The 20,038-nt window shown below is 33.2% G+C and overlaps 2 protein-coding genes and 1 pseudogene across 2 annotated transcripts; all 3 read left to right on the plus strand.

Annotated features, from left to right (window-relative positions):
• Window positions 1–1,374: 1,374 nt before the first annotated feature.
• On the plus strand, window positions 1,375–5,072 carry LOC105136842 (subtilisin-like protease SBT3.5; annotated as a pseudogene).
• Window positions 5,073–5,943: 871 nt separating this feature from the next.
• LOC105136819 (1-aminocyclopropane-1-carboxylate oxidase-like) lies at window positions 5,944–12,579 on the plus strand. The gene is made up of 4 exons (XM_011042309.1): window positions 5,944–6,202; window positions 7,312–7,559; window positions 7,736–8,063; window positions 12,180–12,579. Exons 1-4 carry the CDS (start codon window positions 6,032–6,034, stop codon window positions 12,435–12,437), a joined length of 1,005 nt encoding a protein of 334 aa, XP_011040611.1. The 5' UTR covers window positions 5,944–6,031; the 3' UTR covers window positions 12,438–12,579.
• Window positions 12,580–15,940: 3,361 nt separating this feature from the next.
• On the plus strand, window positions 15,941–19,563 carry LOC105136821 (subtilisin-like protease SBT3.5). The gene is made up of 10 exons (XM_011042310.1): window positions 15,941–16,248; window positions 16,318–16,409; window positions 16,510–16,607; window positions 16,685–16,840; window positions 16,923–17,587; window positions 17,663–17,754; window positions 17,838–18,077; window positions 18,193–18,307; window positions 18,487–18,679; window positions 18,784–19,563. Exons 1-10 carry the CDS (start codon window positions 16,126–16,128, stop codon window positions 19,344–19,346), a joined length of 2,337 nt encoding a protein of 778 aa, XP_011040612.1. The 5' UTR covers window positions 15,941–16,125; the 3' UTR covers window positions 19,347–19,563.
• Window positions 19,564–20,038: the final 475 nt, after the last annotated feature.

Genomic DNA, 20,038 nt, shown 5'->3' on the forward strand with positions numbered 1-20,038 from the left:
GAAAGGTTTCTCAAATAGATCATAATAAGAATATCACTAGGTAAAGCTAGTCAGAAAATCAAAATACAATAAGTATGAGACTCCGTACTGTGGGATGATCAGTCCACACAAATTGATGAAATCAAAATGCAATGAGCATAAGGCTCTGTACTATGGGATAATTAGTCCACACAGGTTGGTGACTCCCTCGACCAACTAAGGTTTAGATACATATTTTATAACCCTATATGGTTTTTTAACTAACTGATCAATTTTCTCAAAAATCTAAAATTTAACGGTTTTCCTGAAATCTAATTCATAATAAAAAAAAATAAATAATTGATTATGAGTAACAAAATTACAATTCACTAAATAACCCTTAATTATTCATCAAACCAATCTATAAAAGCTAATATTATAGATAGGGACTAATCTGGAATTTATCATATTTTTAAGGGTCAAATTGTAACTTTTGTTAAATTGAAAGACTAAACAAAAATTTTTGTAAATCCATGACTATAATCAAATTCTGACCATAATTAATCCTCAATTCTGTTCAGAATATTTCATTATGCTCCAGGGACCATTCTGGAAGTTTTCCAAATTTTTAGTGTCAAATTGTATTTTTTGTCAAATTGGAGGACCAAATTGAAAGTGTTAAAATTTCATAACTATACAAGAATTCTGCCCATTATTCATCTTTTATTCTGTTTAGAATCTCGGAATATGCTTCAGGGACCAATCTGAAATTTTCCAAAGTTTGGGGACTAAATTGTAAATGTCACAAATTAAAGGACCAAACCAAAATTTTGTCATCTTCAACCTCAAACCCAGAATTTTTACAGAAAACCTACTGTTCTTTCCAAAATTTCTAACTTAAAATTCATCATTTACACAAATCATAACTCAAATTTTTATCTTTACCTACAATCTCTCAAAATCAACTAAACAATCCATACCTACAACAATTAACTCTATAGCATTCAAATTAATTCATCAACCAAACCTAAAATAAAATCTTCAAAACCCTAACATTCATCAAAACTAAAATTTAAAGTTCAAAGAACATATTTATACATTTATAAACTTAAATCTTACCTTTAAACTTGTTTTCTTCAATTTTCTTATATTTCCCTTATCTTTCTCTCTTTCAATTCTCTTATATTTCCCTTATCTTTCTCTTTTTTCTCTTCTTTTTCTTCTTCCTCCCTTCTCTCTCACGGTTTGTTCTAAAAAAAATACAGCTTTTTCTTTTTTGTTTTGTTTTTCTTTAATTTATATTTATCATCTATTTTCAATTACCACAATACCCTTCATTCATTTATTTCTATATCTAAACCTTGAATAGCTTTATAACCTTTTTCTATCTCTTTAATTCAAAACATTACAACATTTACCATCGCCCCTTTTAATTTAAATACATGATGGACACTCCTTCCATGAGAAATAAGAATAGAACAGCTCCAATGTTAGTGCTACTTATCATTTTTGTTAGTTCCCATTGGCTGGAACGAACTTGCATCAGCAGAAGCCATGAAGATAGTAAGTCCTACCAGAAAATATCCTCTTCCCCTTAAGCAAAACATTCTTGACATATATCATAAAATCATCTTACAGTTTCGCATAGTTTATATGGATGAGAAGTATCATAATGATCTCAAGCTCGTCACCGATTCTCATCTGGACTTGCTAGCATCAGTTGTTGGCAGGTATGCCTCATCAACAATTTTTTTTTTTTTTTTTAAGTTTTGGATTTGACTATTATCTAGTAGATGTGATTCAAGCAAAGAGTAATAAGCAAATTCTTCTGGAGGCAATGAAACAAATCCTGTTTGTGCCTGACAAAACATGGAATAGATTGGCATATGACCTCACTTGGTCCAAAGGCTTAAGCTCAACGAGTTTAGTGCTGGGATCCTTATGGTTTATGCTATAAATTCAAGACCCACCTTGATTTCTCTATCCGAAGTGGTATTGGGGTATCAAAGTTTTATGTACAATTAATTTGTTAAGAGTTTTGTGTAAAATGGAAGTATCCTTGCTGTTATGTTTTTCCTTTTCTCTTGAAATTTTTTTTGTTGGAACCTGACAGAGTTATTGCTACAATTAAAGCCATTCTGTTAACATTTTTATTTTTTTTTGGCTCTCAAGAGAATAAAAAACGCTTCTGCTTCTATTTGTTAATTGCATGCATTACGCATATGATGCAGTGCGAAGGCTGCTGTCGATTCAATGATTTACAGTTACAGACATGGTTTCTCAGGTTTTGCAGCTAACAGCACAGAGGCTCAAGCACAAAAAATTGCCGGTACCAAGTATTAAAGTGATTTATTCCTCATCTATAGCTAATAATTACTAACAGAATAAATGGCATGGTGCATTATATGCTGAAATCGTTTCTATCAATTGCCATTACATTGACTGCTTTTGACCCTTCTGAGCTACCTGGAGTTGCTCATGTTACACGCAGTCAGCTTCATGTGGTGCAAACAACTAGAAGTTAGGACTACCTTGGCCTCTCTACTCAGTCACCCTGTAATCTTCTACATTAATCTAACAAGGGTGAGGGAATCATCATTGTTATCTTGGACACAGGTAGTTATCTCTCTTAAATATTACACTGGTACACAAAAATGTGTGCAAGCAAGGAAGTTTTAACAGTCTTGAAATGCTAACAGGAATATGGCCAGAGTCAAAAGTATTTGATGATGAAGGGTTTGGACCAATTCCGGCCCTCTGGAAGGGTCATTGTGAATCAGGACAGCTATTTAATGGCACAACAGATTGTAACAAGAAACTAACAGGAGCAAAGTGGTTTCTTGATGGTGTTCAAGCTGAAAACATAAGGCCATTCAACACCACTGAAAACCCTGATTATCTATCCCCTAGAGATGTTAATGGACATGGAACCCATGTATCTTCCATTGCTGCTGGCTCTTTTGTCAGTAATGCAAGCTACTAGGGATTTGGAAAAGGTGTTGTAAGAGGTGCAGCAACTCGGGCTCACATGGCTATGTATAAGGTTGGGTGGAATGCGGGGAGCTCAGGAAAAGCCTCGTCTGCTGATATATTGAGAGCTTTTGATGAAGCAATCCATGATGGAGTTGACTTGCTGTCGCTTTCTACTGCTGGTGATATTCCTTTATTTTCAGATGTCGACAAGCGCAATGGGATTGCCATAGGTGCATTCCATGCCGTTGCCAAAGGCATTCCTGTTATTTGTGCAGCTGGTAATACTGTAACTGGACCTTCTGCTTAACAGTACAGAACACAGCACCCTGGATTATAACTGTTGCAGCTACTACCACTGATCGGTCCTTTCCGACACCCCTAACACTTGGGAATAAAATAACATACAAGTACGTTTTATGATGTGTTGCAGCTAGTATGCTTCGATAGTATGATCTTCAGATCATTCGATATGTGTGATTAGCGTGTAGAAAATTTCAGAGGCAAAATGTGTGATTAGCGTGTAGAAAATTTCAGAGGCAAATTGTAAGCTCTTTGGAAATTCTGGTAGGATGAAGCCATAATTTCTGGGGAGGAAGTTGGCTTTACTGGTTTGGTATATCCTGAGAATCCTGGACTCCCCCCATCAACTGCTGGGTAAGTCAGGGACTGAACCCTCTGTTATTCTCTTCTATTCTACTTTGATAATTGTTATGTGATGTGATACATCAGTTTTTACCATGGGCATGTTGATTATTCTTCAATGCATCATGAACAAATTTCTAGGAATCAAAACAAGTCTCAAACAATGCAAACTTCTCATTGGCAGCCTCTGCGAGTCCCTTTCATTTATTAACACTTCATGGATGGAAAGGTGATTCTCTGCTTCACAACAGTTGCTGCACCAACTGTTATCACAAATGCTGCATCTGCTGTGAAAGCAGCTGAGGGTGTATACGTATACATTAGCCACATGCAACAATGACTTTCCATCTGTTGTAGCAGACTATGAGCTCGGTACCCAGATGTTGTTCTACAGTCGTTCCACCAGGTATCAGAATCATCTACAGTGATATTGATATCACCAAATTCACATATATTGGGACTCCTGAAGTAAAAATAAGTCCCTCTAAGACACTTATGGGGAGGCCTGTGGCAACCAAGTTTAGCCTACTTTTCTTGCAGAGGACCTAATTCCATTGCTCCTGCCATTTTGAAGGTGTGAACTGTTTTCTTTTTATCTTGGTATCCAGAGCATAAGATCCTGGTGAGTCGAACTAAATCTAGATATTAATTGGTGGAATTTATGTTAATCAATGTCTCTATGATATTGCAGCCAGATATAGCAGCTCCTGGTGTAAGTATATTGGCTACTACATATGTTAATCAATTTTTGGTTCATTTTATATAAGCTAATTGCAAGTCATGATTCTTCTTTACAGCATGGAAGACTAATCCTCTTGGGGAGCCTATATTTTGTCGGGGCTCCACTGGGAAGCTGGGAGATCCATTCGACTTTGGAGGTGGCTTGGTGAACCCAAACAAAGCTGCAGAACCTGGTCTTGTTTATGACATAGGCACAGATGACTACAGACATTACCTCTGTGCTGTGGGTTATAGTGACTCATCTATCTCTCTTATTGTAGGAAAAGTAACAACTTGTCCAAGTACCAAACCCTCATTTTGGATCTGAATCTACCTTCCATTACCATTCCAAACCTGAGCAAGCCAGTGGTCCTGACAAGAACTGTCAACAACGTTAGTCCTGTCAAGTCCATATACAAATCCTTGATTGACCCTCCTTTTTGTATTTCTATATCTGTCAGACCTACATATTTGGCTTTCAACTCCACCATCAAGGCAACCTCCTTCAAGGTTCTTGTCTCCACCAACCACAGAGTGAACACCGGGTACTTTTTTGGAAGCTTGAACTGGACTGATGGTGTACATGCTGTGACAAGTCCCATATCTGTAAGAACACAGATTATACAGTCCTACACGGATGATAACTGAAGAACTAGCCTTCCAAGGAAAGAATTCTACAAGTTTTATGGCATTATCCTTTAAACAATATGGTGTTTATCTTTTTTTACCACAAGCACACAAACTTAGTCAAATATATAATTTGTTCATCTAATTCTGTTGCTAGATTTTTTCAGTCTACTTCCAGCTTTAGTCCTCTTCAGCTTTATTAGTTGATCTGTGCGTAATACCACAAGCTTCTTCAGAATGCTTCAACAACAGTACTAATAATTAAAATGTGGGATGCTATGAACAGACTAAATAAAAGGATGGATTTCAAATGTTCCTTTATTTTATGACAGATGACTACTCAAGTGGCCTCCGAGTCTGTGGATATTACAACTTGTTTCTTAATAGGCAAAACAAGCAACATTATGCAATGTAAAGCCGTATACGATGAATGCGATTCTCAAATCATAGATGACATCTGCAATTTCTTTAAAGATAATAGTTTAAAAATAAATAAATACTAGTCTCAATCTCAATGTCAAATTTGAAAAATCCTTCCATAATCACAAGAAAAATCATGAATGGCTGCCCTCTCAACTCTGCATGCTGAGTCTCGTTTGACCCTCCATTTTGCGTAACTGTAGTTGCTACACCTAAGATACTGGTCTCAACTCTACCACCATAAGAAAAATCTTCTACGATCTATAAAAGTCAGAGATGTTATAGCATTCCCTAATGAAAAATGCTAGATTTCATGCTCAATAGTCACTCTGGTGTCAAGTTGGACCAAACTTGACAGCTGAAATTACCCTGCTACTAGCAGACATTATAATCCTTTATTATTATCTTTTTTTACAAGGAATGATCGATAACCATAGTCCAATGCTAGTCCTTTTTATTCCAGAGATAACAATAAATGGTTTGCAACATTTCACTAGCACTACCTCTGGCAACAATGGGAATCAAGAAAAGCAGAAAAGCAAATTGGAGATAGTGGGTTGGGAATTGATTCTGAGCTTTAACCATAACTACACATAGCATATATAATAACAGTTCTAAGCAACACACCATCGAACCTACAAGAGATAGATTTAAGAGAAGTGTGCCATCAATTTTGTTGTAGCCACTGGCCATGTCTGCCATTGAGTCTCAACTTGCTGACTATGAACTAGCTGCATCTTTGGGGACTGAGATATCAGATGGCTTCATCCCTCTCATTGACATGGAGGAACTTCAAGGTCCTCGCCGCTCTGAGATTGTCCAACAAATTGGCCATGCATGCCAACACTATAGTTTCTTTCTGGTACTGTATTATTTTTGGTAGTGATCTATAATCTCCCATTTCTGTTTGCATAATGATTGTACTTCTCAACATTAATTAGTGTTTGATCTTTATTAAATTAATTGTAAATGTTTAAACGTGATTAAATTATTTTTTGTCAAAAATTTTAGTAGTAATAATTAGCAGCAAGCTGCATGCATATAATAATAATAATAATAATAATAATAATAATAATTAGAAGCATAAAAATAGGTTCACCTGCTGGAACGACTGGGTTTAATAATATTGTCTTAAGTATTGTTTATGTCAAAATAGTCCCTGAACTATAATATTTTATTATGCATTTCCCTCAAACTCTTAAGAGGGAAATTTTGACTCGCCACCATTTTGCATATTCCGGCCATCCAAAATATCTACTTTCACCTATGAAATCATGTCCTCAACATTTAAGCTTCGCTTTAAGTTCCAATCATGATCATTCAACTTGACGTTTTAAACACAATCGAAATTTTGATTTTAAATCTTGAGTTTCTGAGAGTTTAATTTAACTTGAGTTTGACATAGTTTTTAAGGGTTAAATAATGTTTAGGTAAGTAATTTTGAAATTAAAAAATGGTTGAAAAATGTAACAAGAATGGTAGGATGTGAAGAAATTTGTCCAGAGATTGCTAAATATTATCATTGTGGAAGTGTTATTAAATATTATTCTTCCCAAAAAAAAATTTTATTAACAACAATGATTTCTCTTTTCTCAGGTAAAATTAGTTATTAAATCTAACCTAAAATAAAATTCAAGCCACATTGATTTGAAAAAAAAATATTTAAAAATTAAAATAACATCATTTCAAAAAAAAATTAAAAAAATAGATTTTATAACTAAATCAATTAAATTACAAGTCAACCTAAACTTTTAACCTAAATATTAATTTCTCGACCTATTTATTGTAAAACCTAACTTGGGCTGGGCCGTGTCGAGCTGCCAAACAAGTTTGGTTTCATAACCGCGGATAAAAGTTAAAACTCAATTTTGTTTGTTTAGATTAAAATCCCTTTTGTTGTAGGGTTACTATGAATTGTATTGGTAATTGTATATGCTAAGAATCTTGTTCTCACATGTCACGCTGTGTCAGGTGAAGAACCATGGAATTTCAGAGACGAATATGAACAATATACTGGGGACAGCAAGCGAATTCTTCAAGCTTCCAGAACAAGAAAAGTTGAAGTTCTGCACTAATGACCCTAACAAAAGCATCAAGCTTTTTATGGGTTTTAAAGATGAGATCCAAAATGTCTTTATCGCGAGGGAATCCTTGAGATTTAGCACTTACCCTTTTGAAGATTATGTGAATGAATGGCCTGCAAACCCTCCTTCATTGAGGTAAATAAATATGGCTTATACTATATGATTATATATAGTATTTTTCAATTTTTATTTATTTATAAGGTGAAAATATTAGTAAAAGAAAATGAGAATAATAAAATGGTACAAAGAGAATAAAATTTGATTTTCATTTTTAATTAGATCTCAATTTGAAATAATTTGGTTGTTGACAGGAAGGATGTTATGGAGTATTGTACAAGTGTTAAAAGGGTGGAATTTGAACTTCTTGAGGCAATGTCTCAGAGCTTAGGATTGGAAAAGGATTATATAGACAAGATGTTATACAACCATGGACAAAAAATATCAATGAACTATTATCCAATTTGTCAAGAACAAGATCTAGAGTTTACTCGTGGAGTCAGACCTCATACAGACCCAACTATAATCACTATTCTGCTGCAAGACAATGTGCCTGGATTTAAGGTTCTCAACAATGGCAAATGGGTGGACGTTGGTCATATCCCAAACACCTTGGTTATTCATGTTGGAGACCTACTGCAGGTGATTCACTTTATATATAAAGTAATGCTGAACACACACACACACAATAGACTTTATATATAAAGTAATGCTGAACACACGCGCGCGCGCGCACACACAAAAAAAAAAAATATTAAGATACGAATGAATCATCGTATTGATGAGATCCTGTTTTGAGATCGTATTCATATATATTATTGGAGATTTTTCTAGTCATAGTTTTTCTTAATATTTAACATTATTTTATGATGAGTTCTAAAATCAAGATACTTAAAAATAATGTTGATGATTATTAGTTAATCTTTTAATTCATGCAATCTGATATATTTTTTATAGTCAATATATCTAATGACATGATATGGAAAGCCTAGAGGGTTAATAACTAATAGTAGGTGGCATCTGATAAGTTAGGTGATCAATATCATGGTAGTAGTAAGTGGTGTCTGGTAAACCAAATGACTAGTAGCTGTGGTAATAGCAGGTGGTGCCTGCAAAAGGTCTTATTTGATGGCCGTGGGGACTTTATAATTATAAAGTCAATAACTTTATAAAGAGAAAAAGTGCAATATTATTCTATAGAGAGATAATCTGAATATATATATATATATGCAATAGAATATGAATAAATTATAACCCTTTAACTTGAAGGATTCATGATATATTTATATCCCATGAATCTTATTCTTTTGTGAAAAGAAAGGGCTAAAGTGTAATATCATCCTTATGATATTTTGAATTATATTCTACTTCATCTAATATGTATTGGATCAATAGGAAATACCAAGGAACCTCTATGGGTGCTAGAAAAATCTTTGACGAGTGTTGGGTCTGAGCCTATTAGAGATGAAAAATGGATTCAAATGCACTTGCTCAACCCAAGCATGTTAGGCTTAAAATGCACTTCCAAACCTGAGCACATTGGGCTCAAGCATGGAAGCTCGAGCCCAATAAGGTGTTGAGGTGCATGTTAATGCTAGGCATGACAGTAAGCCCAACAGGGTGTGAGCCTTGCATGGACTTGGGCTTCTTCCCCGAGCCCAAACTCTTTGGATGTTAAGCTCAGGCTACCAACCTTGAACCCAATGTGTTTTTGTTAGGTTTATTTTGGGGGAATTTTATGAGTTCATTTTTTTATTATCAATTTTGAGACCCCACATAAACAAAAAAAATCAAAAAAAAAGGAAAAGAGAAAACATAAAAAAATAAAAAACAATATTGGAAGAAAAATAAAAAATATATACATTAGTGAGAAGATTATACTAGAATGGCCAAGAAATGACTGAAGACTGATTTAGGAAGATCAAATATACAAGATTAAAAATAATTTGACAATGTATTTTTGAGAAGATCAAATATACAAGATTAAAAAAAATTTGACAATGTATTTTTGAAAAAAAAAACTCAATTAGAGAAAAAAATTAATTAGATATTTAAATACTCAAATAGAATTTTTCAAGTTTTATTGAAATTTATTAAGGGATTAATTGAAAGAAAAATTTATTTTTAAAGACATTATAGGTTTTAATTTGAATAAATTAAAGTCTGCATGTCACATTATAATTTTTATGAGTTAATTTGATCAAATTAGGGGTTTAATTGCTTACATATGAAGTTTAACAAGCAATTGGAGACTTTATTGAAGAAATCCAAAATCAAGAATCAAACTGGAAAAGATATGTGAATATAGGGGTTTAAATTGACCAAATGACTAAATTCAAAATCAAGGATCAAAATGAAAAAAAAAATAGTCAATTTAAGAGGCGATAATTGAGTTTGACAAATGTTAAATTGCATATAATTAAAAGCTTTTGTGTCAATTAAGAATGCATGTGCCACAATTAAAAGAACATGGATTAAATTGAAACTTTGCCATATGCCAAATTAAATTATCTAATTTCTGGGGTTTAACCCATACAACACGTCGTCCCGTCTTTATTCATTTTCTTCCTTGACATTTCACGATAATAAAATGGAAGAGGAACATCCTTTCTATAACCCCACGATAATAAAATGGAAGAGGAACATCCCTTCTATAACCCTATTTTCATGAAATTTGATGTTTACATCCTAATTTTTAAACGAATAAATGTGAAGCTACAAACCTTCAAATTAAGTATATATGGATCCAAATGAAAGGGGTCCCTCTACCAAATTCAGGTGGTACTTGGTGACAATGACATTAAAATTGCTTCAATAGAGCCTCGAAAATAGACAACTTAGTCAGCCTCGACAACACAATTATCATGCAAAATACAATTTTATTTTTATATGTTCACATACAAAGGCTCTTCAATAGGTATTTATCAAGGGTTCACAACACTCCTCTCAAGATCAAAAGGTCAAAAATAAACTCAAGATAGACTTCCTAAAACCTTATAAATACCCTCTGAAGATCAAGAAGGGGCTGGAAAGAAAAAAAATAGAAAAGAAAAGGAATTTTCTATTTGAATTTTTTTAATAACACAAAGAACACTTTTATAAGTCCAAAAATCAAATTGTGAATTCAGGTTAAATTGCATTAAATAAAGGGCACAAAATGACAAAATATGGAAGATTAAAGCATAATGATGCATCAAATGAAAAGGCAAACCATAAAATACATGAATCATACCCAAAAATCCTAAACCTAAGTCCATACATTCGAATGTCATTATAGATCAATTGATCCATTTCATGCATTCAATGTATAAATTGATAGCAAAGAATAACGATGTATAGGTTTAGGCTTTGATCAAAACACACAAATCAAGACAACAATACTAGTTTGTAAGAAATTGAAAATGATAGCTTATGAATATTCAAACCAAACCTAGAAAAAAAAATCCAAAAAATGTTTAACCTATAAATGGACTAAATCCATTGAAGCATGGCTTATCCTATAAACTTTGACTCAAACATGCTTATTATAACTTGATTAAAGCATAAAAAACTAAAGAAAATAAAGAAAGGAAACAATTCAACATATAACTTCAAATGAATATTATTTTATTTTAACAGTGTTACATTAGACTAGAATTATTTTTAAATAGACCAAACATGAATGATGCTTGTTGAAGAAACAACAAACTACCTAGAAAAATAATTGACAGTCATAATTTGATAACTCTCATGCAATCAACAAATTAAATCAAATCACTAAATTGAACATCCAAATATTATTGTTGATATCATAATAGACAAGTAACATGCTAACAATAATGGTAATAATATCAAACATGATTGTCAACTAAAATTTTATTATAAAAAACAGATACATTGCAATTAAATTTTATAAACAATCATCACAAATAAACAATAAGCACTTATAAATACAACAAAGATTAAGCGTAGTGATCCAGAAATATGTATATGTATCCAAAAGTCCATTTATAGACTGTAAGGAAGCTAGTGATCATGGCGATTGACTAGTTGAAGCAAGGGAAGGGTCCATTGGTGGCGAAAATAGTGGTGGCGACCTTGACTGTGGTGTTCACTTTCGTTTTGCACAACGCACTGCAGATTAGGAAATATTTGCTAGATGTCAGCGCGGTTAATTATGCCGATGAGGTTCTTATGGTAGAACGCATCCTGGAAGCATCTCTTCTAGGTAACCTGTGACAAATAAACTTTAGACAGATTTATATGGTTAGAAAACGTAACTTTTTCTTAGTTTATATTAGATAAATAAATAATATAACTTATCTGAAGTAAGGTGTATTAGGGGTATTAATCCCTTTTATTTACACAATCAATCTTCTTTTTCAAATTTTATCAATTAGAATTTTTAATTATCAAAATATTAAATGGCTGTTTCTATTTTTTTTTTCATTGATAAAAGTTAAGAATTTCTTATCATTTTTTCCCATATCATTCATGACTATCTAGATTCATTCATGACTATCTAGACCCAAGAGGATGATTGGCGTAACACTACAAATGTGTATATGTGCAATAGATTTTGAATGGTTTTTTGGTCCATTTTATTTGGATCCATCACTCTTATAAATATCTTTTATTAATGTTAAAATTAAATATACAAGCCAAGAGGGAATCAAAAAAGTTATTTAATAATCTTTATTTGTTAATCAGAATGAATGAAAACATAATTTATTTATTTTTGTCAATATATATACTAACTATATGTTTCTTCTTAATCAGGTGATTAGTAATTACCGTTACAAGAGTTTGCACCACCAAGTCTTTATGAATTGTGTGAAAGAGCGTGTATCTGTTGCAAGCTATTGCTATCCATCATCCGATACCACAATAGGGCCTGCTATGGAATTGATAGACAATGATCATCCAGCAATCTACAGAAATTTTACGTATAAAGAATTTTATGAAGAAATGTGGCGAGCTGTAGTGCAGCATGCAACTGACAAGCGTTTGGACACCTTCAAGTCTTCTGTTGCCTGATCGTTCTTTCTGCTTTGTTCCTTCTTTTGAGTTGTTTGGGATGCTACATGGGGGGGGGCTGCTTTTGGCTCCTTGCTATATTGTTTGGTGAAATGAAACACATAATAATAAGTTGATGGATTTCAAAGTATATGATTACTTACTCTTAGATCATTAGAAAAAAAAAATCATTTTAGAGTTTTTCTTAAATAAAATTTAAAGTTCCCTCAATCTATGACTGAAACTTAGGTTAGGTAGATTTATAGGTTAAATTTTATAATTATAGTTTTTGGCAAGTGAAATTAGAAATTCTGACTAGAAAAATTGAGGTTATTTTGGAGAAAAAACTTGAATTAAAAGGGGGGGGGGGAATGTAGTCTAAGTTATAAAAATAGATGTAAAAGTATAGGGATCTTTTTATGTGATTCCTTAAACTAAAGGGATTATGTAACTATGAGACTAAGAGCCTATCTGTACCCCTGTTTTTCTATCTATGGGTAACAATTTTCTTAGCTAATCCTCTCAAGCTCCTTTTCTCTCTAAATCTCAATCCTCCATTAATAAATTAAGAGTTCTAAATAAAAGAAATAGCCTTGACAATATTTATGATTAAAAAGATTGGAGTGATGGAGATAAATATAGAATGTATAAAAAGTATTTATTTGTAGAGATAAAGATAAAAATATAAAATAAATCTATTTTAGAATGGTTTTAAAGTGAATTTTTATTAATTTAAAACAGAAAAAACAAGAAAATATATTTTCTTCATCTCAATTGACCTTATAATTTTATTTTATTTTTTTGTCTTAAACGGTGACCAAATGCTAACTAATAACCTAGATAGCTTCTAACTTCTACTATTTTAACTAAAATCAAAGCAATTTATTAAGCGTCTTTTATTTTCTTTACTTCTACAAAATCCTTTTTTTTTTCAATAAATACATCTCTTAATCACTTAACAGGCTTTACTAATAATATAATTCTTACAACATAGCACAACACAGCAATCAAAACATAATACAGCACAAGCTCGGTCAGAGTTCAAATACATAGAATTAGAAACACCCATTTCAGGTATCATCATTTATCAATCAACTTGGAGAGCATTTTTGTGTTTAAGATTCAGGGACTGTCCATTACAGCACAAGAGAAAATGAATTAGGTTTACAGTTTCATAGGGCACCAGGTCGGTCCACATGAAGCAGCAAGATGTCATTAATTGGGTTCCCAGTTTTTCCTCAAGTCATCATTCATCTTGAAGACCTTTTCGAAGCATTATAGAATTCCTTATCAGAAACACTTTCCTCAAAGCCAATGGAAGTCCCAATCAAATAGAAAGAAAACATCAAAAGCAAAAGAGCAACTTGGAGATTGTGGGTTGGGAATCTCAAGTCCGATCTTTAATTAAGGCAGTACAATCATTTTGTCTGTTGGGACTTGTACAATTTTCAACAACGCCTTCAATTGATTAAGAAAATATTGTATATTACTGTTTAGCAAAAAAAAACAAAAACAAATCTTTTTTAGTTCATTTTCTTTTTTCTTTGATTATACCCTTACGGTCTAAACTGATAGTCAAATAAAATATATTTATTAAAGAAGGGAAAGATTCATAGATATGAAACTAAAAAATATATATATAAAAAAGATGGTTTTTCTAAAATAAAATTTTGATTTCATATTGATTGTGGGTTTTATAATTAATTTTTGAGTTGTTAGAGATTATAGATATATTTTACAAGGTGTTTAGGGTATATTTTTCTTTGTTTTTTGGGTTAAAAAATAGTTAAAAATGAGTTTTTCTTGATCTAAAATAAACCAACATAATTTTTAGTGATTAGAAGTCGCCAAAATCTAGATAGTATAGGTGATACATCACCTACTATTTTTTCAAAACGTAGTCTATTCCTTAAAAAAACTAAAAAAAAGAATAAGATTTATACACTTCAGCTACTCCAAGCCTGTGCATGTGCGCTTCTTCTAGAGGCCTAGGAGCTTTGGGGTTTTCTAAATTGAGAAAGTAGATTTTTTTATTTTTTTATTTTTATATATTATAATTGTATTTTTTTGTTATTTTTTTAATTTTATTACTTAATATTTGATTGATTATTAATTGGATAACAAATTTATTTCTATTTGATTTTTTTTTCAACTTTGATATTTGATATTTTATTAGTTTTTGATTTTATAAAATTTGATTTTTTTTTCAACTTTGATATTTTATTAGTTCTTGATTTTATAGATATTTATTTTACATCAAAAGTTATATAAAAAAAATTATTAAACTCAATTAAATCTATAATCCTTATCACATATTAAACTGGTTAACTTTGATCGGATAAAAATTAAATTTTATAAATTTTTTTCTATAAATAATTCTTAATTTATTTAATTAAATATATATATATATATAAACTTTTTAAATTTGGCTTGAAATTTTTTAATATGCAAAAGCACGATTTAAAAGTCTACATACACATCTTTTTTAATAAAAAAAATATTTAATTTGCAATAAAATACAGGTTAAATAACTAGTTGTAAACAATTTCCGTGATATGTTTGAACAATCACATAAAAATCTAAACTAGAAGTTGACATTTTTTATGACATCAATTTACATTTTTCAAATGTTTCGACAAGGTCAAATTATGAGCCGTGACCTATTTTTAGTAATGTTGCAGCCATTGGTTGTATATAAACATACAAAGTCAGGTTAAATCATAATTGTCTTGTTCGGTTTAGAATCGACCCAATTGAAAGCTCACCTTGTCAAATTGCTACGTTAACTATAGAGTCACCGATGTCGGGTTTTTTTAATAAATCAATATTTTTTGGGGGGATAAAAGTTATATTAAAAATTTATTTGAAGCTAATTTAACCAAGTCTTACCTAAGTTTAAGTTTAATAGAATCAAAGTCACGGATTAATTATTTGAATCACTTAAGTTTGTTCTAGTTAATATTCAAAATGGTTTGAAAACTAACCCGAATCCATATTAGGCCATCAGTGAATCGGCTTGTCAATGCAAACCAAGTTGAATAACCAAGTATCAAATTCCTTTTGAAGTGTTTTTGAAACCATTGCAGACGGGCCTATAGTTCAAGCATGTTTTTGCTGCTGCCACACATCTAGAAGGGCTTCATCGATCAACGTAGCAGGAAGCACAGACAAAACCGCATCAATCTCTTACCTTCAACAATTTATAAAAATGGCCTCTAGAATATCAAAAAGTTCATGTGATAAGACCAAACAAAATTCCAAGAAGATGTTAAATGAATGCATGATCATTGTCTTTTGTTTGAAAAGCTTAAAATTATGCTTTACAGTACTTGAAAGCAGCCTGATAAGCATTTATGCCCTTCTGTAAAAGTTGACTAAAATTAATAAAGCAAGAAAGATGGAAAAAGGGATATCAAATTCATCAAATCTTTCTTTATAAAATCATGCCTCACATGGCATGCATATATGATTCCCAATCCATCATTTTCCTATCATCTTCAGCGAAGCCCACAATCACCTTCTCTTGTGTTGATTAAGCATAAAGAGCAAAAAGTGTACCAAAAGAATGGTCTCCTCCCCCTTTACTCATATTCCTTCAAGCTCTAATATAATTGCAAATGCAATAATGACCGACTTGTAAACCTTGACAAAATTCCAGCACATTAAATTTAAAAATACTTACTAACAAACCATCGCTTCTGTTTGTGTGATGGACCTCAAATCAAGTAAATGGAGGAGGCCAAGCAAAAATCACTTCTTCACGATCATAGCAGTTTTTTTAATTCAACACCAGCTACATGTTTCTGTAAAATGTGCTGAGGCCACAAAGAAAGTGAGTGTAAATATTTCTAGATAAGTACAGAATCTTTTATTGGTGGTTCTGAACAGGAAATGTTTCCAGGTGCACATTGTGTATATGGGAGAGAAAGAGCATGAAGATCCAGCAATAACCAAAAAAATTCACTATGAGATGCTGTTGACATTGCTAGGGAGGTATGATTTGATCCACATTCCTCTTGAGAGTAACCAGATGTTGATATGGTTTATATTCTTACATAAAAAATCCTAAAACTTTCTTCTACTTCTTTTGAAGCAAAGAAGCAGCACGTAGTTCAATTCTCTACAGCTATAGGCATGGCTTTTCTGGGTTCGCTGCAAAGCTGACAGAGTCTCAGGCAGAAGATATTGCAGGCACCACAATTGTTGATAACTCTAGTGATCAGATAAAATATTTCTATTTTTAAAAGATTGTTTCCTTTAAATTTCAGAGTTTCCTGGTGTTGTCCAAGTAATTCCAAATGGCATTCACAAGCTCCACACAACTAGAAGCTGGGAATTCATTGGTCTCAATCATCATTCTCCTCAAAATCTGTTAAAGCAAAGCAACATGGGCCAAGGAACCATCATTGGTGTAATTGATTCAGGTAATGTTTTTCTCTTTATTAGCTGAAACCAATGCATTCACAGGATCATTGAAGGTTGTTGGATTGGTGTGAAATTCTGCAGGAGTGTGGCCAGAATCCAAAAGTTTTCATGATGAAGGCATGGGACCAGTGCCATCTCATTGGAAAGGAATATGTCAGCAGGGTGAGAGCTTCAACTTATCCAATTGCAACAGAAAGATCATTGGAGCTCGCTGGTTTGTAAAAGGATTTCAGGATCAAATACCTTTTAACACAACTGAAAGCGGGGAATTCATGTCGCCACGAGATGGCGAGGGCCATGGCAGTCATACAGCTTCCACAGCAGCTGGTAATTTTGTCGAAAAAGTAAGCTATAAAGGACTAGCTGCAGGTTTAGCAAGAGGGGGAGCACCTCTTGCTCACTTGGCAATTTATAAGGTTTGTTGGAATATTGAAGACGGAGGATGCACTGACGCAGATCTTCTGAAAGCATTTGACAAAGCCATACATGATGGAGTAGATATCCTATCTGTGTCAATTGGCAATAATATTCCTTTGTTCTCGTATGTTGATATGCGCAATTCAATTGCAATTGGCTCCTTCCATGCAACTTTAAATGGGATACCAGTGATCTGTTCTGCAGGAAATGATGGCCCTATCTCACAGACAGTTGAGAATACAGCACCTTGGCTCATCACTGTTGCAGCCTCTACAATTGACAGGACCTTTCCAACAGCCATTACACTTGGAAACAACAAAACCCTCTGGGTAAGGTTATAGTTCTTGAAACAAATCAGGCAAAGAGATACCTGTCTAAGTTTTGTTTTTGCGTTTTGTTTTCAGGGCCAATCTATTACTACAGGTCAACATAATCACGGATTTGCAAGCCTTACATACTCCGAGCGCATACCATTAAACCCCATGGTTGATTCAGCGTAAGACCTTTGTTTTTCCTGATTTTCCATGAATTATTGTCACTCTCTTACATCCTGTGAGCTATGATATTAAATGTATTCAGAAAGGATTGTCAGCCTGGGAGTCTAAATGCAACACTAGCAACTGGAAAAATCATACTTTGTCTATCAGAATCAAATACACAGGATATGTTTTCTGCATCAACTTCTGTGTTTGAAGCAGGAGGTGTTGGACTTATATTTGTACAATTTCACCTTGATGGGATTGAGTTATGCAAGATCCCCTGTGTCAAAGTAGATTATGAAGTAGGGACACAGATAGTTTCCTACATCAGAAAAGCCAGGTAAGGACATGGTGAAGAGTTTAAAGCATGTGCATGCCCCCGCTCGCGCACATCGCACATCGCATAAAGCTTGGTTCTATGAAAATAAATGGCATTTCTCCAACTTCATGTGAAGGTCTCCAACTGCAAAGCTGAGTTTCCCAAAGACTGTTGTTGGCAGAAGGGTTTCTCCGCGACTTGCATCATTTTCCTCCAGAGGACCAAGTTCAATTTCTCCAGAAGTTCTAAAGGTATACGAAGCAGACTAAATTCGACCTTATCAAATAGCATTAGTTGTAAATCAGAGTTACTAATTGCCAAATAATGCAATCACTAATTCTAGGAAATGTTTAGTCGTCACATTTCCTTTAATTGTGTATAATGTCACCATTAATTACCTGTTAATCCAATGTCTGATTGATGATGGTAGCCTGACATAGCCGCACCGGGTGTGGACATCTTAGCTGCACATCGACCAGCCAACAAAGACCAAGTTGACTCGTATGAATTCCTATCAGGAACTTCGATGTCTTGTCCCCATGTGACAGGAATTGTAGCTCTCATTAAGTCCTTACATCAGAATTGGTCTCCTGCAGCCATAAGATCAGCACTTGTCACAACTGGTCAGTCAAATTCAACCTCATTCATTCATTTTTTTGTTTCCTTGAGGACACCAACTATATCTCAAGTTATTAACGAAATTCTGACAACATGACACAAACTGCAGCTTCCCAAACTGGAACGGATGGAATGAAAATATTTGAGGAGGGCTCAACTACAAAGGAAGCAGACGCATTTGACATCGGTGGGGGACACGTGAATCCTGAAAAAGCAGTGTATCCAGGGCTTGTTTACGACACCAACACAAAGGAATATATTCAGTTCCTTTGCTCCATGGGCTACAGTAGTTCATCTGTGACCAGGTTAACCAATGCCACAATCAACTGCATGAAAAAAGCCAATACTAGACTTAACCTCAATCTTCCTTCAATCACCATTCCAAACCTGAAAACAAGAGCAAAAGTGGCAAGAAAGGTGACAAATGTGGGAAATGTTAATTCAGAGTACAAAGCTATAGTTCAGGCTCCATTTGGCATAAACATGAGAGTTGAGCCTCCAACTTTAAGTTTCAACATGAGCAACAAAATCCTGTCCTACGAAGTTACTTTCTTTTCAACTCAGAAAGTTCAGGGAGGATACAGATTTGGGAGCCTAACATGGACTGATGGCGAGCATTTTGTTCGGAGTCCAATATCTGTACGTGCTATGGAGGCATATGCAGATGTGTAATATGGTAGAGAAAATTGTAATGCTGTCGAACAATAACATTAATTCTTGCATTTTGTACTTTCCTAAGTGAAGGAACAAGGAAATGCTGCAAAATCTACTGCTCATCATTGTGATGAGTAATCTACCCCGAGAGATTACTCAAGAAGGCTTTAACAAGTAATAATGTTGTTGATATTTTGCTCGTTGCATTAATAGAATTTTTGGAATCTTCTGAATATTTTTTTTATGAAATTTCATGTTTGAAACCATTTTAATATCAATAATTGAATTTCAAATGAAATTTAATCTTTAAAAATAATATAAAAATAAATCAAATACCAACCCTCTGATTCGGTACATTAAAGATGAGAAATGAGAAAATAATTTAAAATTAGTTTTTTCAAAATACTCATCAAACCATCTTTATTTTTTTAGACATTTAAAAGAATAAAACGAAGATGATGATAGTAATATAAAAAAAAATATAAACTAAATCATATATTTTTCAAACATGTAAATTTAAATTAAACATATAATTAAATTTAATTATAGTAAAGAACAACCTCTTTTAAACTAGAAAGCCTATATGTATTAAATATATGATGGGCCAGACTGAACAGCCCTAGGTTAACCGGACTGATTTTGGACTCAAGAAAGAACCATCTTCTGAGAAGCTCATCTGGTCTCCGGGGGCCATCCACGCAATCCTTCCA

Source organism: Populus euphratica, unplaced genomic scaffold (genome assembly GCF_000495115.2).
Source record: "Populus euphratica unplaced genomic scaffold, PopEup_1.0 scaffold62.1, whole genome shotgun sequence".
Classification (NCBI taxonomy): domain Eukaryota; kingdom Viridiplantae; phylum Streptophyta; class Magnoliopsida; order Malpighiales; family Salicaceae; genus Populus; species Populus euphratica.